Raw genomic sequence first — 24,739 nt, forward strand, 5'->3', positions numbered from 1 at the left:
GCGAATTCCATTCCCCCAGTGCAGCCACCAAAAAGAAATCCCGTGGATCGAATTTCCCAAAAAATCCGAGACCAGATCCCGGCCTCTCCGAGCATCCGCGGGGTATTTAGGACTTACCCGCCCCATATAGCGTATATTTACTTACCTTAAATACAGCAGCTACGCTATCGCCTGCCAACAGTGCAATGTGAGTATGGAAAAACGGGGAATATAATGAATTCCTCCAGGAAAAGGGACCGGGAACATCACTTTTATTTCTAAAACGGGCTGAAAGCTGAACAGAAAAGGTTAAATTGAATCTTTTACTGGAAAAAAAGCCTGGCTCTCTGTCGCATTCTTCACGAGCCGCGGCGTAGTCGGTGCGTTGGATAAAGTTGGGACCAAGTACGGAGAAATGAAAAAGGCTTTAACTGGGAAAAGATTTAATTAAGCCAGAAGATTTAATTAAAGGAAAGGCAAGATCTGACATCTAAAACCACCTTCCACCTGGGGCTCAAAACAAATCAACCAGAATAAAAGCGAGAGGAGTGGGGAGGGATAAAAAGCGCATCGCCATTAGAGGCTGCCGACCTTAAACGCCGTCTGAGGATCGGTTTTGGGGTCTGGGAGGGTCCTGACAGCACCCAAAACTTCTTGAAACGCTGGGAAAACGGCTCCGTCTCACGTGGGCAGACCCTGCCCAGCTTTTACTGGGCGAAAGGCTGGTGCGGGACAGAGCCTGGCAGGCAAATTCAGCTTTTTAACTGAAAGTCTGAAAATAGCAGCTTCACTGCTGCCTGCGCAGAGGTAGGCACCGGCCCCAGTCGGCTCCGGGCTGGGAAGAACGCCCGGAAGGAGAAGTAGCCGCCGTCTTGAGGGGGAGATCTCCACGGGGAGGAGGGCGGGTGTGGCCAGGTTTTATGGCAAACCCAGCCGTAATTACCTGGTGGGACGGGGGATCGCCCCGCTGGCCACGAAACCCGGGTCCCTCGGTGGCTTCTCACCGCGGTTTCTCCCATTCCTCCTAATCTGAGTGCAGCCCTTCTATATAATCACGAGTAATGAAACTCTGCCCCTGCTCGGTTTTCCAAGCCTGGAATTTTCCCCAAATTAGGAAAAAAAAATCAGGAAGATATCAACGAATCCCTTCCCAGATCAGATCAACTATTTGGGGAAAAAAAAAAAAAAAAAAAAGGCGAAAAACTTTTTGAGGTACCTAAAAGCAAGCCCCCAAGATCGGCGATGTCGTGGTTTGGACCCGGGATCTTCCCCCGCGGCCGGTGCGAGGCGCCGGCTCCGCAGCTCTTCTCGCCGCTCACGGGACGGTCGGATCCCGCCGTCCTCCCCGGAAGAAATCCCGGGCTCTGCTCACGGTCCCCAACCGCGTGCCTGGTTCTGTGCTAAGCTCGAGTGATGGGGGAGAGTTTTCTGCGGCACAAGAAGGGTTTCCATTAAAACCAGTTGACCCTTACAACCGCGGCGGCCGGAATCATCTGGTGACGAGCGCGTCTGCATCGACGTTGTTGAGGAGGAAGAGTTCGGGGTGAGCGGCGAATCCCAGGTGACGCTGGAAGAGGGGAAGGACGAGAGTTAGAGCTGGGAAAAGCCCGAGTCGAGCCTGGTTTAACAAAGCCCAAGCTGAGCGGGGTTTAACGAAGCCCGAGTCCAGCAGGGTTTAACGAAGCCCAACAAGAACAAGATGCTCCAACCAGAGACTCGTGCGTGAGTTCAAGCTCAGCTTTAGAGGTTTTTTGGTTAAACCCAAAAGCCGCAGTGCCAGCAGCGAGCCGGATGCGGAAGAGCCTCCATCCCCCGTGCAGGCACGGCCCCGCGTCCCCGGCGAGGACGGGACCAGCCAGGGCGAGGACAGCAGCTCCCCGGGGACCCACGGGGCATCACCGCGCCGGGCGGGAGGGCGGCTCCTCCGATCCCGTCCCGCTCGCCGCCTCGTTTCCACCTGCAGAATCCGCAGGTTTGGGGTCTCCCGGTTTTCTGTTCCGAGGTAGTCAAACCAAAGCAGCACGAAAGCAAGTTTTTCACGTAACAGTTAAAATAAAGCAATATTTGAGCTCTTCTGAAATTTGGCGAGGCGGGTAACGGTGCTAGGGAATTAATTGCGAGCGCTTAATTAACGCGCGGGGAGCATCGCTGGAATCACCGAGGCCGCGCGCAGCTGATTGCGAAGGGAAAGCGACGCCGCGCTCGGACGAAGCCGAGGCGACCGTTCTGCTGCCGTGCCGTGCCGACCATCGCTACCAGCATCAGCTTGTGCCATGCCTTCGTTAATTAGGGGTTATTAAGCAGACAGAACTTGATGCAGCGCGAATATTACTTCCATTTATTAGTAAATCGACCCACTGTACGGGATCCACCCACCGTGATGCTCTAGGACAGCCGTTCTCTTCCATAGAGCATCCCTTCTGTTGATTTAAATTAATTTCCTTCTCAATTTGAATGAAATTTTGGGGTTGATGAGCCTTAATTAGCACTAACTGATTACACAGGTTGGTTAATTAAGAGAACATGTTGCGGGGTGGTCGTCCGCCTCCTCCCAGAGGAGAGCGTGACCAGAGAACATCCCTTGGCCGCCGCAAATCAAGGCGGCGGGCGCAAGGGTTTAACAGAGCGAGACTTACCGTGAGCGTTCCTTACCAGATAGAAACAAACCCTACAGGGCTTTCCTTCTCCCGAGCACCGCGGCAGGCTTACAGAGTCATAAAATACGAATCAAATACCCCGAGAGAGAGACACGAGGCACTCGCAGCGCCCGGCTCCTTCCCCCGGGAGCGGGAAGCTCGCCGGGGTGGGAAGGGAAGATCGCAGGTCTCGGAGCAACACCGATTTCCAGCCTCCGGATGAGGAGCCGGTGTTTGAGGAGCGGGGGGACGCAGCGAGGCGGCAACTTCCGCCTCTACCAGCATTTTCCCCGAAGATTTTTAGGCCACAAGAGACAATTAGCTCATCCCTCCAACCTCCCGTCTTACGAACCCACCGGGTTAGGCTAGCTTATCTCTGTTCCAAATAACCAGGTCTGTACCTACACTCGGGCTTGGCTGCAGCTAAAAGGCTCCGGGGAGTATAAAAAACAGTAAAATATTTTTTTTGCAGTGCGGCTGACAGTTTGGCCAAGGAGCAGACAGGAGCAACGCCGATAAAGTAAGAGCAGGGCAGGATGCGTGCGCCGTGTCCTGGATCCCACCAACGCAATCCCGGCGGGGAAGGCACCGCACGGCTCACGGCGACCTGATCCTTCGCTCTCTCGGTGGAGGACACGGTCGCAGCGGACCTGCTGCGTGCTCACGGGGAAGCCAGGAGCAAATACAACAGAGGCCGGAGGGTCTGGATCCCGCGGGGATGGGGAACGTGCCGGCACGGCACTGCCTGCCCCTCCGGGAGCTCGTCCTGCCGGCATCGGAGCCGTCGGGGGTCTCCTTTATAGCCAGGTATCGCTAGCGATTCAGAGCAACCCCCCAAAAAAAAAGACCCAAGAAGCCAAGTTGAAAAAGTATCTGTCTTTTAATCGAAAAGGTAGTTTGTACAAACCAGTTCAAAGGCAGATACAGGGGGGGGGGAAAAAAATAAAATCAGTTTCACGAGGAGCAGAAGCCAAGAATGAGAACCCGATCCGGAGGCTCCGCCACAGAGCTACCGTCTTAAAGTTATTATTTCAGCAGAGCAGCCAGGAGAATCTCCTCTGACACCTTACAAGTGAGAAACCCCAAATACAGGAAAATCGGAGGGATCGATACAGCGGGATTACAGAGCCCGTCGGCCGAGGACGGCTGGCCACAAACACGCCTCCGGTCCAACAACCCCCGCCAGTTCCCACTTACAATGCACACGCCAGGTTTTTGCTTGTGGAAATAGGTATAAAACCTACAAGCCTTACAAGACAGGGGTTAAATCCTGCTGGAATTTTTGAACTAATAATTTGAAAACTAGAAATACGCCGTGTTTTTATGCTTGCTCAGTTTGAGGGGGGGAGCAAGCGAAGTTCAACTGCTTTGGTAAAGGGTAGGAATAGCGGAAACGATCCTGCCTGTAATTAAAATGGAGTTTTCACGCTGTGCGTTTGAGTTTTGTCACCTGTGTCTAAGAAATGTGTCACTGGCATCATGAAATTCCCCAAAAACGCAGGCAGCCCTGGCTAAAACAGCACTGAGAGCTCAAAACGTGAGCCTGCAGCCGCTGACTGAGCCGTTCACCTCCTGCTCGCCGTCAGACGAGCTCCACGCAAGCGAGCGGGCGAGCGGCACGGCACGGCACGGCACGCCTGGGGTTTGTTCATGCAAGAAAAGCAATCACAGTGAAAACCAAACTCAAAACCGCGCCGCCTGCAGATCGTCTCGCTGAGGCTTTGAAAGCCGCGGGGCTTTTATTTCAGAGAGAAATTCCCTGCCTGGGACTAGGGGGCACACGAGAAACGCCGAGGAAGGCGATGGATTTCCTGAGAAAGCCTCGTTAACGATGAGGGCTGGAGCCCAACCGCTGACCACCCTGCACTGGGCAGTCCTGACCAAACTCTCCAAAATAAACCGCGTTTAAGCCGTGTTCGCTGCTCCGGAGGAGGAAGGTTGCAAAGCACCAGCGGCAGCATGGGCAGAGCCCGGTCCTGAGCCCTCACTGCAGGCACCGAATCAGCCTGGGCTCGGTTCTGAGTCCGCGGGGGCAGCTACAAGCAGAGGTTTTTTGCAACACACCCACCCACCCGCACGCGGTCTTTCAGATCCACAAAAGCATTTTGGTACCAAAAAAACCCTTTGTGGAGCTGTGCCTTAACCGTGCCAGCCAGCCACGGCTTCCAGATGGTCGGAGAAGAGAAACCTCGCTAAATAAACCCCCGGTTTTACAGCTTCTGACACGGGATTTTCACGATCGAGACATCTAAACCCACCCTGCCACGCGGGCTGTAACCTCGAGATTCATCTGACGCTGGGAGAATCGACGGACGACCTTTTCTAATCGCAGAAGCAAAACGTACCGTTCTCTCTATCATAATTCAGACTCAGGTCGCCTTCCAGGTGAAGGCTTCTCCCGAAAAGGTAACTGACGCTCACTAAATGCTAACGAGAAGGGCAACGAGAAAGGTTTTGTAGTGAATTTAAAGCAGAGCCAAGCAGGATCGGTAAATAAAAACCTGAAGTGGTGTTATAGTGATGACCCCCCCCGGAGAAGGCTATCGGCATCCTCTGCAATGTGACATTCTGAGCCATAAAAGAGGGATTTTTGAGAACTACAGAGAGTGTTTCCATTAATCACATATACAGGGAATAAACTCACAAAACCATAAATAACCATAAACATTAAAACGCGTTTCCTTTGCTGACCACCAAAATCACACCCAGGCAAGTAAAAAAAAAAACCAAAAAACCAAACCACAATACTAATGCTGAGGTTTCCCGTCCTTAGGGCGTTCCACCCCTGTGGAAGCTGCGCATCGCGTTCAGCCCCACTCCGAATTAGAAGTATTTTCAAGTGAAAACAAAACCAAACTCAAATCCAGTCAGAGCGTGAACGGCAGCCGCAATCTGACCGCAGAGGTAGACTCTGGACGTAGTGTCACTGTGTTGCACTTTGCCTCGTGTCAGCAGCAGGAGCATCCTTCAAACATCGCCCAAAAGGTGCATTTTGAATTTCCTAGCTTATTTTTCTAGATTCTCCAGTTCAGTGCAGAAGCAGGAATTACCCGGAGCTTCAGTGTTTCTGCTACATGCATTAAAATGCTAAGGGACGAGAGAGTCTGCCGGTTTTAATGCCAAAACAAAAAGCGGCTGGAGCAAAGGTTAGCCGGGAAGAGGAGTCGGTCCGCAGCACGGTGCTGCGAAACGTGTTAGTGTCTGGAAAACAGGCAGCTCCTGTTTTCCCACCCGGCGTAACGCTCCTCCTTACAAGCGTGATTAGAGGCGTTCAGCAAAGAAAACATCCGACTTTCCAGTATTTCAGCAGCAACACATTTCCCAATATGTACATCTGATTATTATTATTATTATTATTATTTTTTAAACACGCGTACTCCCTGTGCAAACCGCACATACGTTTGTATACGTTCACACAGTAAACCATAGAAACGCACTGGCTCTGATGGCTACTCGCTGTGTACGGACACCGCCTCTACTTAGCGGAGTGAGAAGGTGACTCTTCCGTGAGCAGTGTCCTGGTGACGCTTACCGTTCTCCCGCAGGCCAGGAAGGAGGCTCCCAGAGCAATCAGACACAGCCAGCTCTGCAACGAGAGAAGGTGCCGGCGATCAGAAACGCCGCAGGACATTACAGAGAGCCGGACTCTGCTCGTTTAAGTGGTATCGCCTGCTTGAGGGTAAATAAATTGTTATTTGCAGCAATACGGGTGTGGGTCGGAGGTAAACGAGCACTGACGGGCACCACTGGGGATCTGACGGGTGGACCACGCGGCGGATAGGGAATTGGCCGGGTAGTGGCACTCAAAGAGCTGCGGTCAACGGTGTGGTGGCCGGGTGGAGACCGGTGACTTGTGGGGTCCCTCAGGGTCCGTACTGGGACCAGTATTATTGAACATCTTCGTCAGGGACACGGACAGCGGGATTGAGTGTGCCCGCAGGACGTTTGTGGATGACACCGAGCTGAGCGGGGTGGTTGATCCTCTAGAGGGAAGGGACCCATCCAGAGGGACCCGACAGGCCGGAGAGGGGGGCCCGTGCGCACCTCATGAAGTTCAACACGGCCAAGCGCAAGGTCCTGCACATGGGTGGGGGCAACCCCAAACACGGACACAGGCTGGGGATGAAGGGATTGAGAGCAGCCCTGCGGAGGAGGACTCGGGGGTATGAAAAACTGGACGTGAGCCGGCAACGTGCGCTGGCAGCCCAGCAAGCCAACCGTCTCCTGGGCTGCATCCGAAGCAGCGTGGCCAGCAGGTCGAGGGAAGGGATCCTGCCCCTCTGCCGCGCTCTGGTGACATCCCCCGGAGCACTGCGTCCAGCTCGCGGGCCCCCAAGGTAAGGAGGACACGGAGCTGTTGGAGCGGGTCCAGAGGAGGCCACAAAAATGATGCGAGGGCTGGAGCACCTCTGCTAGAAGGACAGGCTGAGAGCTGGGGTTGTTCAGCCTGGAGAAGAGAAGGCTGCGGGGAGACCTTATTGCGGCCTTTCGGTATATAAAGGGGGCTCCAGGAAAGATGGGGAGGGACTCTTTATCAGGGAGTGTAGCGATGGGACAAGGGGTAACGGTTTTAAACTAAAGGGGGTAGATTTACATTAGGTATTAGGAAGAAATTCCCCGCGCTGAGGGGGGTGAGGCACTGGCACGGGCTGCCCAGAGAAGCTGCGGGTGCCCCCTCCCTGGAAGAGCTCGAGGCCGGGCTGGCCGGGGCTGGGAGCACCCTGCTCGAGTGGAAGGTGTCCCTGCCCAGGGCGGGGCTGGGCTGGAGGAGCTCTAAGGTCCCTTCAACCCAAACCATCCTGCGATTCTCTGATCATTCTATGATTTTCCACCTCTGGCAATACACAGACACGTACAGAGGAACCGTGCGCTATTTCAAAGCCTCCGCCAACCTTTCACCTGCTGCGACATGAAATCGAGGCCTTTTTGGGAACAGCGAACAGGTGAATTGCTAAAGAGATGGTCGAAACAGCAGGGGAAAGGCCGTGTGGGTTGGTAGGCGCAGCACAGAACACGTTCTCAAGCAAATCTGGCCGCGAAAGCCTCAACTTCCCCATCTGTTCTGACCCTGTGGCCAAGTTTAATGCCTGCAGAACGTGACTGTTAATATAACGGTGAGGAAATCAATCCATCGGCTTATCCTGCCTACGAGGAGTCTCAGCTTGAACCAGACTTACCAAATACGCCACAAAGGACAGGTAGATCACGCTGAGAATCGCAGCCCCGATGTACAAAGCCATGTGGTTCAGGGACATGACATAGGCCACCACGAAGTACATGTTAATGCTGCAGATCAGGAGGATCAGCATGCCACCACTGATCCTCCAGAACCTGTGAGCAAAACCAGAGCAAAACGGGGTGAGGCGGAGGGGCCACTCTTGCGTTTGGAGGAGATGCGCTAGGTGACGAGGCGAGGAGAGGAACGAAGTGTGTGCCCGAGGTGAGCCACGGGCCGTCTCCTGCTCGGAGGCGGTCCCCTTCGTACTTACAGTCCGTTGGCAAAATCGTTCATGACGCTGGGCAGGCTGGTGAATGTCAGGACGGGGATCAAAGCGAACGGAAGCTGGAATAAGCAAGAAAATGCAGAAGGATAAAGAGTGGAAACCGTTCTGATTATCTCAGCATGAACAAACATCCAAGGCTTGCTCATGTCTGACAGCATTTCCCCAAAGCCATTGTAAAGGGAGTCAAAGGGACTTCCCCTGGGTGGAAGAAGGAAGTCGTTTCAGACCCTGGCTGATCCTCTCCACCTCCCCCCAGCAGATCAACAGATCTCCCGACAGTAACTCGCTCTGCTCAGCTGCTCCTGCAAACCCTTAGGCACCAGAAGCTGCAATATTCAGTGCTGGGTGTTTTTCTCCAAGACCTGACCCCCCAAACCGAGCACCGCTGCTCACCTGGAGGCTCATCAGAACATTTAAGAAGTCGTTCATGCCAGTCAGGTGTTCGACGTCCTGAAAGATGGCGACAAAGAGGGTGGGGGTGATGGCGATAGAGCGGGTCAGCAGCACCCGGGCAAAACGGGACCACCGCAGGTTCAGGAAGCCCTGCAGAAGAAACCAGAGCAGCTGCTGGGTGAAAACAGTAAGGAGACTTCCAGCGCAGCAGGAAGAGGGGGGCTCGGGGCAGGATTAAAAGCTGATTTGTTTGAAAGGCACATCAGGGAGTTTTATGGAGCTTCCAGCAAGAGCTGCGTGTCCAAGGAAGGGGAATCATGAATGTGAGCTTTAAAGGCTCGGGAATAGAGAGAACAGGGATGCAGGCAGCCGCTAAGAGTCCTAATTACCTCCATGACGAACTGCCCAGAGTACGTCCCCGTCATCGTTGAGCTCTGGCCGGCAGCAAGGATCCCGATTGCCCAGATATAGAGAGCAGCAGGGCCGAAGTAACACCCCAGAACGACCCCCTGGAACAGAGATTTGCAGTCTTACGTCAGCTCAGTCCCACGACTGAGAGCGGGAACAAGAAAGAGCAGATGAATTCCCTTGTGACCAGGTTAATCACGGGCGTTGAGTTGAAAGAGAAAGAATAATCCATTTGTAGGAGAGGGAAAAGCATTCCCCACGTCGGCAGCAGATAGGACAACACCTCACGGGCTGAAGTTTTAACAAAGCAGGTTCAGGATGGATGCAAGGAAAAGCTTTGTCATGGCCAAGCTAATAAAAGAGGGGAACAGATAGCCAGGGAGTCTCTGGGGTCAGGTTAGATGCAGAACGATTAGCAAAGGGAGAGATAATTTTGCTTGCTCAAAGGGCTGGGCTCAAGGATGCCCGGAGGTCTCCTCCAGCTCTGTTTTCGGCAATCCTTTTACAGGTCGCGGCCTTCAATGCTCCCTGTTTACCCAAAAGCAGCAGCCGCTACCAGACAAGGACGCCAGGCTGCCGGCGACGAGGCCATCCCACCCTGCGGGTCACTCACCCCTTTGTAGATATCCACTTCCAGCGTCTGGTTGTTGTTGGGGAAGAGCGAGGAGTGCGGGCTGCTGGCGTTCACGCAGACGTCGTTCTGCAACGACACAAAGGGGCAGGAGGTTGGGTTTGCTCAGCGAGAGACAGGCGAGGACGAGCAGAAAAGGCTGCACGCGAGGAGCAGTGGGTGCTGGAGGTCCCAAGGTGCTGGGTGCCTCTTCAGACTGGTTTAAGTGGAAATAATCAGCACCCCTGTTCTTTTTCCCCGCTTTACGCACAGAATATACGGGCTCTGCTTGACGCGGGGGCACTGATAAGGCTTGGAGCCGCCCCTCTGCTCACACGGTCCCCGTTACTGCTCTAACAGTCCCACGGTTCGGTGTCAGCCAGTCCCCAGCAAAGTCCCGGCCCCAACTCACCACATCCGCGTTTGTCTTTTCAAAGAAAGCCTCGGCAAAGACGGTCACAACAAAGATGTTAATGATGAAGGAGACAAAGAGAGCGATGCAGGACTCGATGAAGAAATACTTATTAGCTTCTCGTATTTCCCTCTTGTTTGCACGGTTGACTTGCCGGGACTGAAAAGGAGACGGTGACAACAGCAGGCTTGAGAAGCAGGAATTCGCTATTATACTACTTATATCTGTAATTATACCATATTAGACAGCGGGACACGGGTCACTGGACAGGAAGAGAACACACCGCAGGGAAGAAAAAGCAAACCCCAACATCTGCAGAACAAGCAATGGCTTGTCTTGCCAGCGTGGCTGCACTAGCCAAGAGACCACTTCTGGTCCCACATCCACGCTTAAAGGACACATGTCCCAAAGCTCTCACGGCTTTTCCCTGTGCCAGGGACCCAGCCAGCCTCCTTCGGGGGGTTTGCTACGTCCCCACCAAAGTAAATGCTTAAAGCAGACTCCCAGAGGCTGTGACCGCTCGAGTGTCTCGGGCCTGCCAGCGTGCCATCCCCGTCCACGCTTTCTACGTTCATCGGCACAGCCGCTTACCTTGACCAAGGCAGAGTGCAGGTACATGTTGTGCGGCATGATAACAGCGCCCACGATTCCCACGGCTTGCTCCAGCTGGCGTGTGCCGCAGTTTCGGCAGTACGGGATGAACAGCCCTTTTAGCAGCTTCTCCTGGTTGGGTTTTACTGTGACATACTGGGCACAGAGACAAAAGAAACACGGGTATTTGTAGCGTGATGCGCGTCACACAGCTGCCTAGGCTGCCCCTTTGAAGATACTCGAAAGCTAAAATGTGGCCGCTTTGGTAAAAAGCAAAAAACCACAATGTGCAATCGTCTGCTGTTTAATAAAACTGGGGACGCTGCGCTGAACAGCACGTGCCGGTCTCCACATGGGAGAGGCAGCGTTCCACGCAGCCTGCGCTGCAGGCCAGGGCATGAGCCGGATGACGGCCACACATCAGAAACACAGACCCAGCTTCAATTGTCCTTAATTTTAAGGGTCCGCCCCCCTGTTTTGGTGCTGGTCGGGCACAGGAGTAGTGGTGGGGGAGAGGGAACGTGTCACCAAACGGCTCTGGTGGAAACGCAGAGAGAGGTGGTGAAGGTACCTCGTATCCAAACGTTACAGCCATGATGGTAATCAGAAAACCAAAGAACGCTTCCAGTTTTCGCAAGCCTGTGAGAAAAAAAAAAGGACCATCAGCAAATTGAGAAAAGCTGAATCTCAGATTTAGTTTCCGGAATTCAGGAGGAGAAATTACCATATTTGTCCAGGAAGAGAAACATGAACGTGTCGGCAATGGTGATGAGCACGCCGCCCCACAGCGGGATCCTGCGAGAGACCGGCAAGAGCAGACATCAGCTTACAAAACACTCGGCCCTCGTCCGCCAGCCACGACAATACTTCAGAGTCCAAAATCTCTTTTTATTTAGGGCACTTGTTTGGGGATGGAACCGCACTGTCCAAGGGTTAGTTTGCAGTCTGACAAGACGTTTGGCTGCACTGGGCATGGGACCGTCGGTTTGTTTTCTGCACAAACACCTCAGATAAGAGCTCTCTCTCCAGATCCCGAGAGCAAATCCCATGCCCGCACTGAGAATGACAGGAGTGAGCGAGACTTTAATAGCCACTTGGGACAAAATTGTAGCTTCTTGTTACATTTGCATTTCCAACCTTCCTGGCCGAAGAGGACATCTTTCTGGTAGTCCTTTATTAGGAATATAAAATTTGCCAGGAAAGCTGCAGCCCAATTTTGGCATGTTATAAGTTACAGCTAAAATAAAAGCCCGAGCCCACAGTCCTCCTTATAGCCGGAAAAAAGAAACAGGCACCAAAGGCTGAGCCAGCTAGCACAGCTTGGACGAATCACCCTCTACAAAAGCTTATTTCGGAAGATTTATGCGCAATAAATGAGGTTTTTTTGGCACACGCAGTGTCACTTAATCCTAGAGGGGGGCACTCATTTCCTGCTGCCCTCTGATGACAAACCCAACTTACTTCCCCACAGACAGGAGGTTAATAGCGATCGCCGAGCCGATGACTTCTTGCATATCGGATCCAATGATAGCGAGTTCCACCATCAGCCACAGGATGATCCGAGGAACCTAGAGGTAAAGAAACACCTAAAGCCATTAAAAAGAGGGAAAAAATCGTCTCCCTTTAATTTCCTAGATGAGCACGGGTTTGTGGCAATTGAGCTTTCAGGAACGGTCTCTTTTCCCTGCCTCGCTACGGCCGTGGTGTGGAAAACGTGTTGACGATTGCCATTTTATGGCTGGTCCAGAGCCGAAATCCAGGTTACCTGTGGCAATCACTGGAGGAGGTTCCCGGGTCATGTATATAATGTAAACTACTCGTTTCAATACATTTCGCTCGTTGTGAGAGCAAAACTGGATGTTTCTGTGTACCGAGGCGCTGGAAATGAGCATCGGAAGATATTTCGCATGGTCAGACCGATGACAAAGTCTCAGGTGTTGGATGACAAACGTCAAACTGCAAAGAGTTGAGGACATCACCGACTTCCCCACAGCCCTTTCCAAAGGACAGCCTCGCTCATCTTCAGCTGAACGAGACACAGAGCCCTTTCTTACACAAGCCGTGAAGATTTCTTAAGCAGGGAAATTTCACAGCCACGGAATGGTCTTGTTCTAAAAGGCCATTTCTCTCCTCATGCTTCCTTGAGCTTATTTAAGGGACAAGTATTTCAACTTCGGGAGGCAGCAGTCCAAAGAGAAAAGCTGAAATCACGGGTTTTATTCCTGACTCTGTCTGCAACTCACTGGCAAACGCCAGGATGTTCACCCTACCTCCCTCCTTGTGCTTTCCTTTTTCCAAGATGGGGAAGACACCAACGGGGCCTGAAGCGTCCCCCATCTGCTCTCATAACAGCCCAGGTTCTTAACGAGCCCTTCGCTCATGCTACATTAGGGCTACAATTAAAATCTTCCTCTGAATCTGCCTTTCTTCCAACTGTGAGCCAAACCAGAAGAAATCAGTTTAACCCCCCAGTTTCTTGGACAGTAAAGCAAGATGTGATGCTGAAAATATATTTCGGCAACTGGAACGCTTTCTCCTGAGGAGGATTTGGCACTGAACAGGCCGCAGTGACACCTCACGAGTCCCGTGAGACCCGCCAGCCCCAGGTGAGAGAACCACACTGACCCAGGCCCATGGGACTATCCAAAGAGCCTCTCCGGACCGCCGAGGACCGGGAAGTCACCCACCTTCTGGTACTGCCGGTTGCACACTTCGGCGAGGTGCAGCCCCGTCACCACCCCCAGCCTCGCGGCCAGCCGCTGCAGGAGCAGCCCGATGATCGTCGCCAACATCAGGACCCAGAGCAGCTGAGGGAGACAGGAAGGCAGGAGTGGGTGCGCTGGGGCAGCAAGAAACGACGGCCACGAACGAGGTCCCGGGTCCCCTAGGATGCCTGCGCCCCGCATGCACCTTTAGGAATCACAGGCTTTTAAAATACACATTATTGACACCCGGAAGCTGTTTTATGTGCCCGGAGCTGGCACAGGAAGGATCCACACGCATATAAAGCCAGGAGTCCCTGCTGGAGAGGGCATACGAGAGCGCCTCACTCTCCCCTTCTCCTTCTCTGGGGTGTTTTCAGCTCAGCATCAACAACAGCCCTATCAGTACTCCTGCCCTAAAACGCGGATGGGTACATGGTTTGCACAACTTACAGCACTTAACGTGTAGGTTTCTGCACTGACCTTAAATCCTGCGACAGCCCCGGACTGTAAATCCGACTCGATGTTGCCCGGATCCAGGTAGGCAATGCTCATCAGAAAGCCCGGTCCCGTGAAAGCCCAGAGCTTGCGGAAACTAAAGCACGAGTGCTATTGAAGGGGAGAGAGGATCGAGATGTCAGAAGTCAGCCCTGCCGCGGAGCCCTCTCCTAACGCAGGGGACGCGTCATCCCCACGAACCACCCCAGCTAACAGGCAGAAAAAATGACAACAGACAGCCAGGGTTTAATTTTAATTTCCTCCCTGCCACAACAGAAAGCGGCGCTGGTAAGATCAGTCTGGTCTTTAATCCAATCCTAAACTCTCCAGCAATCTCTGGTCCTAATCTAAAGAGTTTAGGACCAGACTGGGACAGCCAAGGACACGCTCTTGGGTGGGGGGTGAATCCTCCTGTGCCTGCAGCCGAAAATCCTGCCTTGCTGCTTAATCAAAAGCAAAGAGGGCACCTATACCCCCCTGCAAAGGGGACAATGCTGTTACAAAGGCCAGTGAAGCACTCTTGCTCCCTTTCCTTGATAAGGGAACAAAGAACCAAGGTCCCCACCCCTGGGGCTACAAACAAGACATTTCTCTGCCCTTTAGCAGGTCTTGCTGCTCGGAGCTTTGCAGGAGACAAATCCTGAGCGATGAACCATTAACTCCACAGCAGGCACAGGAGATCCCGCACCCTCTTCTCCCCCAGATCCCCATCCAGCAACCCAGCCACCCTTCCCCGTCTAGGCAAGAAGGGGAACTGGCACCCAAGGGAATGACGCACGCAGGTACCAAGCACTCGCAGATTTTTCCAATGGGATTTTCCTATCGGAATGAGTGGAGGAGGGCCCAGCCACACTCACTGTTTCATCTTCGGGAATCGGGATCTTGCTGTCAAAGTAGGTGGTAAAAGGTTCTTCCGAGGAGGCGTCCGGCGGCTGCAGCGGGTTCATGCTGCTGGAGATGGTGCTGACGACCTCCCCGTGCTCCCCAGAGGCATCTTCTGGAGGGGTGAAAGGGAAGCAGAAAAGGAAGGAGTGAGTGAGGGTCCCTGGAAACACAGAAAAACCTGGCAAAGGTCTGGCAAGACCGGCAGGTAGAGCAAAATGAGAACGTTCTGCCCTCACAGCTCAAATGAAAATAATAAGTACTGCTGTAAATCCACCCTGGGAAACCACACTGCCTTGCATGAACTCTCCCTCTCCGCCACGGTGAGAGGCGGCCAGAGAGCTGGCAGTTTATTTATTCAGATTAATTTAAAAAAATCCGACATGGGGCACTGCGTGATGTAATGGCAGCCCCGCAGTATTATTGTAATGATCAACTGGGACTGAACAAGCCAGATCCAAGAGAAGCCTGTGGCTATTTTTGCACCATTACAGAGAGCATTACCCCAAATTCTCCTGGCTGAACAGACCATCTGCGAGAAGTTTAGACCTAGAAGGACCCTGCTATCCTGCGGAATCCTGTTCCTATCCAGGGAACGCACAATGCAGCACTTGTTTGGAAGTAAGTGACAGTCAGGAGACTGCCTGACAATTTTCCCTTCTAAAGCACGAGAGGCAGGTGGGAGAGCCAGCCTCGATGAATTTTCAGGACAGCCTTGATCAATTTTCAAATTAAACTTGCGAGGAAGGCGTGCAGGGTTACTCCAGCAACAAACATACACGTTCGCACAGATTACATGTTAAGACTTGCAATACCACCCGATTCCTCCCCTGCCCGCCTTCAGCAAAAAGCCCCTTCTCCCGAATCGAGCCGATACTCACTTTTGCTCTCCCTACGTGGCATTTTGCTCTAAGAGCTGAAGAGCAGTATGTGTCCCAAGCGCCCAGCTTTTGTAAGAGGAGGACTAAAACCAAGGCCAGCCCTTTTACCAAGCCTCCTATTGCATCATCAGAGTAAACTGAAGTTGATTGCTCCTTTTTCCCTGCCTCCCAATACCCCGCAGGGCTGCCTGCCCTGCCAGCAGACCCGTTTACATAATGGATTTAGATCTACCTCTGTGTGCGCCGGCAGGTGAGAGATCTGGTCTGCACAAGACAGGCTTGCTCCTCTAGTTAAGCAAGGCTGAGTGAGCCCCGGGAACTGTAAATATCCTGCTGGGGTCACCTCAAAAGCGTGAGGGTTTGTGTCCACTACGATAATCAAATGTTCGGGGCGGTAAAGGGGCATGCTGAATCCTTGGGGTGGTTTTTGCAGGATGAAGGAATTAATTAAATTAAAGGTCAATGTATCAGAGCAAATCTGCTGTGCCACAAAGTAAGCCTTACCGTAGGATGCCTTCTGGTCCGTGTCAGAGTTCCCCATGGTGAAACCCTTCCAGCGGCCTGGAAACTTGTTTAGATTGGCCACGTTGGCTGGAAAGAGGAGAGGGAAAAACAACTGTCAAGAAGGAGAATAAAAACCTACAAGAGAGCCGACCAAACCAACAGCTCCTGGCAGGGGCAGATTTACTTCCCTGGCCCTCTTGCAGCTTTGAAGAGCCTGGCAGGGCCAGGAGGGAAGCGTGCGGCCCAGGACCTCCTTGGAAACTCCCGTTGCAACAACATGAAGAAGGGGTGAGTGGACCGACCGGGCAAACCGATGCGGCAGAAGTGTTTGCAAGCAGCCAGGCTTAGGACGGTAACTGTTGTGAAACTCCAGCGAAGGACCCAAGAGTGGAATTCCCTTCATGTGTAAAAATTACATGGGCACACCAACAGGCACGATTATTACATCTACGCCACACCCTTCGCAGGGGATCTGAAATTTCTTTTAAGGGCATGATGTAACTCTTTCATCACGGTGTATTTTTAAATCTAACCCACGCAGAAAGGAACCAGGATCTGGTACAGGACTTTGGATGAAGCTGGCGTCCTCCGGGCTTTAAAAGGTCAAACCCCCTCAAGGACAAGTCAAAGTACCAACAGTATATACGTTCGGAATGTAAAGCACTTAATCTCCCTCAAAGCCCTCTGTATGTTAACGGGAGATTTCCTTATAACAGGGCAATATTGGTTCAGTGAAGATGTAAAAGGAAAACATTAGCCAGAAATTCATTTTAAGTGATTCGAACCAATTTTAGGTTTTCAAAGATTAATTCCCCGCTTCCACAACCAGCTCCAAAGGTGGTTTTGTAACCAAGCCAGGCAGGCTAAAATAATCCAGAGAGGGTTACTTCACACAGGGCTGGAGCGATACCGTTTCTTGTAGGCAGGGCTACGATTGTTATTTATCTATCCAAATATACTCAAGATTTTAAAGTGTTGACTCTAGGGCAACAAGATCAATAAAGCACATTCCCGGAGCTCTCGACTCTGCACAACTCACTGCTCGCGCCTGCCAACAAACCTGCCAAGGCGCAGCGCTCGGGGAAGGAGTTTGCTTATTCCGCCACTTTGCAAATAATTTTGAGTGTTTGCTCGGGATGAGCACGTAGGAGAATTCATCTGTGCCGGGGCGGAGCGAGGCGCTGAGGTTTCACCAAACCGTTAAGATTTCGCATCCCACTTTTTTTGCTGCTCCCACGTGGCTGCACGCCAGCCAGCTCTGCCTCTCCTGCAGAGCAGAAACCGGGTGCTAAAGTCACCGGCTCTTCTGGCCTCATCAGGTGTTTGCCCGGGGTTGGGAGGGCTGGTGAGGACGCGGGGCTGCTCTGTTGTGGCTCCTTGAGCACGACTTGGAAGGAAGTGGGACGCCGCATGCCACCATAGCGAGCTGTGATGCCGCGGTCTTAAACACATCGGGGCCCCGGACAGCCCCTGCCCCTTCCAGGTTTTAATTGCCACCAAATCGCTACATGCTGTGGGGAGAAATGGAGAGTAAATACCTCCTGCCACCTCGGCCCACGGAGAGGACGAGTGCCACCTCTCCCGCCTCCACAGCGCCGGTGCCTCTGCCCGAGGCTTCTCCCTCCAGCAGCTCCCGCTTGGACGGGGAGAACCTCAAGGCCGGAGCAAAGCTTTTGTCTTTGCGCACGCTTGCACTACCTTCTTTCTTTACAGGCTCCTCTTTAAAGCACAGCCCTGCGGGCTTTCATTAAAAAACAGCTAAAGTTTAGCAATAAGCCATCTTTTCCCCGAAATCTAATTCCTTCAGGAGGAACAGTGCTTGCCCTAGCAGCAAGTCCCACGGAACACTCACTCCATTAATAAAGGCCAAGAGGAAGAAGATCACATGGCGAACATTCGTTACAGCATGAGACTGACCTAAATATCTCCTTGCAAAACACATCCCAGCTTGGGCGGGAGTGAAATTGGTTCCTCTATCTCCGCCGGCAGCTGCCGAGCTCGTGATGCGCTCATTCACAACCCGACGGAGGGAACGCTGTCCCACGTGTGCCGGGTTGGAAACGCTGCCTGCAGTTCCTTCTCCCACGGAGCTCCAATAAGAGCAGCCTCGGCTGTAGCCAGAGGCGAATATTTTGCCCACACGGCTTCGCACGCTTCCAGCCTAGCTGGGAGCCGGAGAGCTGGCAAGAGAACGAAGGTGAAAACGCACCTGAGGGATGGGTTTTGCCCACTCTGACTCCACACCCAGGTGTTTTTCTAAAAGAACAGCGCGAGTGACACCCTGCCGCTGCTCTCAACATGGATGAAATTAGACAATAAAGACATTGCGGGATAAAAAAGGTTGGGATTTATCGCTCCTTCTACCCGTAACCTCTGTGAACATCTTCAAGCAATTCCTCAACACCAGGCGGGGGCTCGCTGGGCCACGTTTTGCCTCCTCGAGGTAAAACGTTCACCGTAACCATCGGTGGGTTTGACTTGATACACCATATTCACACTCAGGCAAGGCAGCTGCCTACCCAGGTGGAATATTCCTTGAAAGCCAAGATCAGAATATCATAAGGTTGCTCTAAACAAAAAAGCAAAGACACTAGCGCTGTTGTCTAGACCTTAAATACCCGCGGAGCAAACAACAGATCATTCTTCCATCTACACCCTCCCTTTTCACTGATGAAACTACGAGCCTCGGTCCAACGGGTCTTTTCTTCTGACGGCCAGAAAGGCAGCAAAGCTGACAAGGGGAACGGGGCCGACGGCTGCTTGCTCATCCTCAGCGTGGAGACAGGGGGGTTTGCGAGACAAGCCTTGTCTCACGCTGGGAGCCGTTCCTGCCATTGAGATTTCTGCATTTGATGTCAGGCTTTGAGCTCAGCTGGTTCCTGCGGGCACGCCGCAATCATTAACTCTTTTAAAGAGTGATTTTGGGGCCGACGTCTCGTTAGCGCAGTATTTTGTTGGTACGCAGGCACCCCCGCGGGCTGGCAGCACCGGGCAGCCCTTTACATGGTCACACCGAAAACCTGACCCCATTTCTTCCAGCTCACGTTATAGGAGTCACCCAGGGGCAGCCCTGAGTGACACCTACCAAAACCGGAGCAGACAGCCCGGTTCACCGCTCGCCGTCCCAAAAGGGGTAACTCCTCGCCCGCACAACCAGGTCACCCCCTTCCCTGCTTTCCAGACGCCCACGCCGCTCTGCTGGCACCGGCACCGCCAGGTCCCGGCCCTGGAAAACCTTTTCCTCCACATGGACCTGGTGGGGAGTCACCCCAGGGCGGCAGCACCGTGGGTTTGTCCCTGTGGGATTCCTCCTCGCTCTCTCACCCACACTCCTGCTGATGACCAGAGATAACAGCAGGCTGTGACATCAGCTCCGCTCCCATCGCTGAGGTCCCCGCTCAGCCTCGCCGAGGCAGGTCACCCGGCTGACTCCTAAATGGGTCGGACGAGCTCGTTCCCTGCTAATTGTTCACCCTGTACCACGCACTTGAGCCGGGAGGGTGCAGGAGGGCACCGAGCCGAGGCACAGGGGAGACGAGCTCACCCTGCTCACCCAAGTGGACCCTCCTAGAAAGACAAAGCAGGATGTATTTATTTCTACGGAAGGAGAACAACACCTGGGAAACAACAACCTGGAAGCAAGGAGCAGCTCTCCTCCCCAGCCTGCTCGATCCGAAGGCTCCTGGATTTAGGAGCCAGCCCCTGCAGCTGCTCCCCCCATTGCTCTCATCTGCTTTTTGTGAGCATGGAAAGGGGGGGCTGACGCACACCCGATACTTCAAGTATTTTCACAACACGTACTAAATCCAACTGCTTGAAAAGCTCTATTCTAGCAGCAGCCATAAGGGGATTAAAGACGCCCTCAAAAAACCAGGAGGCAGCACCTGAGACTGTGGAAACTTTGGTTCAGAAGTGCTGTAAAGTGGGAAAAAAAAGAGATGAGCAGCGAGGCCGAGCCGTGGGACCGCTGCACAGGGTGGGGCGGCGGGGCTGGGGGACAAGCCTTGTCCCACACCGAACACAGAGCCGTTATCTCATCGCCGACTGCAGCGTCCCACTCTGCCAACGAACTCCTGTGCTCAAGAGCTCGTTTGATGGCTCCCACTACCCGTTTAACGAGCTGTGCTCACCGCCGGAAGATCATATCCCTCCTCTGAGGAAACCTCTGGCTTGCAGTCGTGTGTGGACTTTGGTCGGGGACTGCACCTCCGGAGGGTGAGGCTGAGACGGGGTACGTGAATCCCTGCCAGGGTCACGCTGACCTTCGCCAAGCTCGGCCCCGGCATCAGACAGCCGGCAGAACCGCACCGGGAGCCATCGCCACCGGCCGGCCTCGTCCTCTCCACCACAATAACCCGAGGCAGGCGCCGGAGGTTGGACCCCGGGGACGCTGGACCGTGGCTCTGCAGCAATAACAGGACGTGCAATACGTGTCCGGGATCGCTCAGCCCGGGCAGGCAGGGCTCCTCGGGGCGGCTGCCGAGCGAGCCAAGGCTTTAAGAGCCGTTCCCTCGTCGTGCCCCCAAGCCCCGCTATGGAGTTCATATATAAACAGCGTTGAGCCCTTGGACACGCGAGGGACAAGGCTGGGGTGACCCGGGACGCTGAGGGGAGGGTACCGCACTGGAGGGTTAATGTCTGACCCAGCCCCCGGGGAGGAAGGCAGAGGATGGGACCAGGGGGCAACCAGCCCTGGGCCGGCCAAGCCACCGGCGCACGCCAGCCATCAGCGGTTTCGGGGGGCGAGGAGCACCTGTCCTCCAAGAGCCCCCGAGGCTGGGGACACCCCGAGGGCACCGAGCACCCCGAGAGCCCGGGCTCACGGGGGTCCCTGAGCCCCAGCGATGGCGGGGGGCAGTGCCGGCGGTGCTGGGGCCCGGCAGCTCCGTGGCACCCCCCCAGCAAAACCGACCCGGGGATCCTGCAGCACAGCAGGGGATCCCCTGGGATCACCCGAGGGACGATCCCCCACCCCAGCACGTGCAAGGGACCCCCCAGGGATCAACCGAGGGGGGGGATCCCCCCCAGCACACCCAGGGACCCCCCCCCAGGATCACCTGAGAGGGGGATCTCCCCCCCCAGCGCACCCAGGGAGGAACCCCCCCGCCATTCCCCGGCCCCCAGGGTACCCCCAGCCCCTGCCGCTCACCGCCTCAGCTGCCCCCGGCCCCGCCGCCGCCTCATGCCCCGGCTGCGGCCAGCGCTGCCGCCACCAGCCCGGCCCCGCTCGGCTTGGCCCGCCCCGTGACGTGGCTTGGCGCGACCGGGGACGCGGGACACGGTGCGGGGGGACACCGGGCCCTGGAGCAGAGGACAGGGCCCGGCGGAGGTCCCAGTGTGGGGGGACACAGGGCCCCGGTGGGGGGGACAGGTCCTGGTGGGGGGGGACCCGGGCCCTGGGGCAGGGGGACGTGGGCCCAAAATCAGGCCCCGGCTGGGGGACACACACCGACCGCAGCGTTCCCCTCCGCGACCCCCAGCCCAGGCCGGGCCCTGTTCCTGCTCTGAGGTTTCTCCGACAGCAGCTTATTCCGCCCCAAAATGCGGATCCGCCAGGAGCCAGCCAGCTCCGCCAGGACCTCGCCGACCTCAGCAGCGCTTTTCATGCCAAAACCCCAAATTTCCAGATTTTTGGCTGCTGGCAAACGCCGCAGACACAGTTACATGTTAATTATTTCTGAATGCAGCTGTATCTCACCTGCCCGTCACAAAGAACACTCCATATTTTGGGGGAGAAGAGTCTCAATTTGGCTTTTGTTTGATTTTCTGTCTTTTTTTTCCCAGAGAGAAATGCTGCTCTCTCACAGTATTCCTCTTACTCTGCACATTCCCTTGAGAACTTAGGATAATTTTTTTTTAGGCAACCCCTTCCTGACAACTAAAACAACAGATTTAATTGGCGAGACACACAAGAAACCTGCCAGCCCGGGAAGCAGGACATGGCAGGAGCAGCACGGCATCGCTCCCAGCGGCACACGAGCGCTCCGTGTTCTTATCGCCACCATCTCAACCTTTTAATTTCCTGGTAGATCACCAAGAGCGCTTGTTTGGAAGCTCGGCCGGACCGTGAACAGACGGGAGAGCGCGTGGGGATCCGGGCCAACGGAGCAGGACACCCCGACCCGCACGGGAGAAGCCGCTCGTTAAAAATCAGAGCCCTTTGCCGAGCGAAGCTACCGGCAGCGGGGAAGGCAGCTCCTTGCTTTTCCCAAACACAAAAGTTTTGCAACCCACATTCCTTATTGTTTAAACAAGAAAAAAATCACGGGATGTTGCTGAAATGACCAAATCCTGGAAAAATATGAGGAGAAATCTGGGAAAGAGGAGGCTCCACCACTGCAGATTTAACCTTACCTCTGACCTGACAGCGTGGGCCTTGGAGAGGGAAATTAAAACCAAACCGCGGCATCGCTCCCGCATGGGGACACGAGCACGGCACTTGCACCGTGCTGGCACGCCGTCCGGCCTCACCGAAAGCACCTACAGGTGCGAGAAACCTCGCAGGAGATGATTTACCAACAGCTTTTGGCCTGAAGCTGGAAAATTTACGTTATTCCCCAAATCCCAGGGTATTTTGGGATGAGGGTGATGCCTCCCATCAGCAAGACCACCCCGCAGGGGTGGCGAGCTTGCCGGGATCGGCGTTTGCGGGACTCACCCAACTCACAGCCGGGCGAGCTCTGCTTGAGGGTGTACTTCTTGGGCATGGCGTTCCTACTTCTCTCTCTCGGCGGTTTCTGGGAGCAGGCAGCCTGGTCAGCGTTCCTTCTCTATATAAGAGGTGTCCCCACCCTTCCCTGCCAGCTCCCCTCCCTCCCTCCTCCGCCCGCAGCACCCACACCGATCCGGCGGTGCAGAGTTCCCCGAGGGGAGCTGAGGAGACAATTCAAAGTCTCCCGAAAACAACTGCATCTGCTTCAACCTTATCATTTATTAAATAACTATAAAACCCGCTGAGCTAAGGGGGGTTAATAGGACAGCCGAATGCTTTGATGTGGAGCCTCGTCCCCGTGGCAAGCGGCGACGTTGGGCTTGGGGGGAAAGGTGGGTTACGCGCTGCCCGGGGCACATTATCAACCCAGGACACTCAATTAAAAGGCCGTTTGGTTCGAGCATCAGACGTGCTCTGGTAATTAACACGCGAGATGGCCTGGACTCTGCTCCACTGGAGTTATTTAAAGATTAGAGCCCAAACTGGCACTTACGGGGCATTTTCCAGCCACCAGTACGTGCAGCGCTGATAAGACGCGATCCCTTCCCAGCTTGGATCAATACAATCTATTATCAACGATCCCCGCTGGTCCGAAACCTGCCGAGGCAGAGCGATAACCCCGGGTTTGTAGGGTTTTTTGTTTTTTTTTTTTTCCCTCTGTTAAAAAGGGCCCCCGGTGCCTTTTTCTGATAAGCAACAGCTGAATATGCAACGCTTCAAGACTCACCAGGCAGGAGGGCAAAGACACGGGTGTGCGTGACCAGCGCCACGCACTCCAGCTTCCCGGGGCTGCTGGAGGGGAGCGGGGAGGTTCTGGGGTCCGGCAGGAGGGAGGAGAGGGGGCTCGACTGGGAAAAGCATCCCCAAGGATTCACAGAAGACGGAAGACCTGCCAGAGAGCGGGAAAGAGGCAACAGAGCGCCCGGTTTTAGCGATGCCTGGGGGAAAATGGAGATAATAGACCTTACGGTAGGGGTAGAAGCAGCGGTTGTTTCCCAAAAGGCCTTCGACGCCGTTTCTTATGGCACTTGGAATGGAGAAGGCAAACATGACCCACATGAAACCACCCGGGGGCAACTGCGGAACTGGTTCGGTCACTCAGAGCGCAGGTTGTCTGTGGGAGGGACGGACAGATGGAGGTGTCCCACGCGGCTCCGGTGTCTGGACCCGGCTGCGTGCCAGGGAAGCCGAGGCAGAGCAGGGGGAGCCACCCGGGGCGGGGACCACAGCCCCTCCGCTGCCACACTGTCCCTCGCTGGGGACCCGCGGCGGGGATTTGATCTCCCCCTCCGTGCTCGGGGCTGGGCAGCAGCAGCCAAGGGCGACTGACAGCCCCACTACGGGCAGGGGCACCCCTCAAAGGCCCAAGGAAGGGGTCTAACCCCCGGCTCCGGTGCTCGGAGGGCCAGGGAAGGGGTCTAACCCCCGGCTCCGGTGCTCGGAGGGCCAGGGAAGGGGTCTAACCCCCGGCTCCGGTGCTCGGAGGGCCAGGGAAGGGGTCTAACCCCCGGCTCCGGTGCCAGCCACCTGCTGCGGTAGGTAAAGGGGAAGAGGGGGCCCAGCTCACCTCGCCTGCATTCACCAGCTACCCTAACGTGTAACCACCAGGCGCCGCTGGGAAACCAAGGGCCCGGAAAGGGGAAGGGCAGCCCGGGACAACGCCGCGGCCCGCCCGGGCTCCCCCGGCGCCGCTCCGTGGGCCTTAAAACAGCGCTGGAGAGGGGGAACCTCTGGCGGGGGCCCGGGCCCAGCCCCGACCCCGGGCCCGGCCCCAAGGGAGGCTCCGGGGGGGTTCCGAGGGTGCCCAGCCCCCGGCCGCGGGCCCAGGGCGCCGGTAAGGGGGCCGGGGGGCTCGGCCCGGTCCAGGCCCCGCTTCGCGCCCCGGCACCTCGAGCGGCCACTTCCGCCTGCGGTCACATGACCGCCCGCCGTCACGCAGGTGCCGGCGCGCCAGCCAATCAGCGCTCAGCCCCCGCGCGCGCTCGCGCGCTCTCTCTCTCTCACTCTCCGCCTCCCCCCCCCCGTGA

The 24,739-nt window shown here is 55.1% G+C and overlaps 1 protein-coding gene across 4 annotated transcripts; it reads right to left on the reverse strand.

Moving 5' to 3' along the window:
* Nucleotides 1-234: 234 nt before the first annotated feature.
* On the reverse strand, nt 235-24,634 carry SLC11A2 (solute carrier family 11 member 2). 4 transcript variants are annotated; one of them, XM_075525709.1, is made up of 19 exons: nt 24,280-24,634; nt 23,440-23,601; nt 22,659-22,737; nt 16,001-16,087; nt 14,591-14,730; nt 13,719-13,844; nt 13,221-13,340; nt 11,995-12,101; nt 11,258-11,328; nt 11,105-11,172; nt 10,534-10,689; nt 9,943-10,101; nt 9,534-9,620; nt 8,902-9,021; nt 8,513-8,662; nt 8,105-8,178; nt 7,793-7,946; nt 6,148-6,201; nt 235-1,546 (listed from the first exon to the last, which is right to left on the reverse strand). In XM_075525709.1, the coding sequence occupies exons 3-19, from the start codon at nt 22,705-22,707 to the stop codon at nt 1,469-1,471; spliced, it is 1,800 nt and encodes a 599-aa protein (XP_075381824.1). In that variant the 5' UTR covers nt 22,708-22,737; nt 23,440-23,601; nt 24,280-24,634; the 3' UTR covers nt 235-1,468. The 4 variants fall into 4 exon arrangements, with proteins under 4 accessions (XP_075381824.1, XP_075381825.1, XP_075381826.1 ...); XM_075525710.1 differs by having other exon boundaries at nt 23,440-23,650; XM_075525711.1 differs by lacking the exons at nt 22,659-22,737; nt 23,440-23,601; nt 24,280-24,634 and adding an exon at nt 21,150-21,243.
* Between the last annotated feature and the right edge of the window lie 105 nt (nt 24,635-24,739).

Source organism: Mycteria americana, chromosome 26 (genome assembly GCF_035582795.1).
Source record: "Mycteria americana isolate JAX WOST 10 ecotype Jacksonville Zoo and Gardens chromosome 26, USCA_MyAme_1.0, whole genome shotgun sequence".
NCBI classification, from domain to species: Eukaryota; Metazoa; Chordata; class Aves; order Ciconiiformes; family Ciconiidae; genus Mycteria; species Mycteria americana.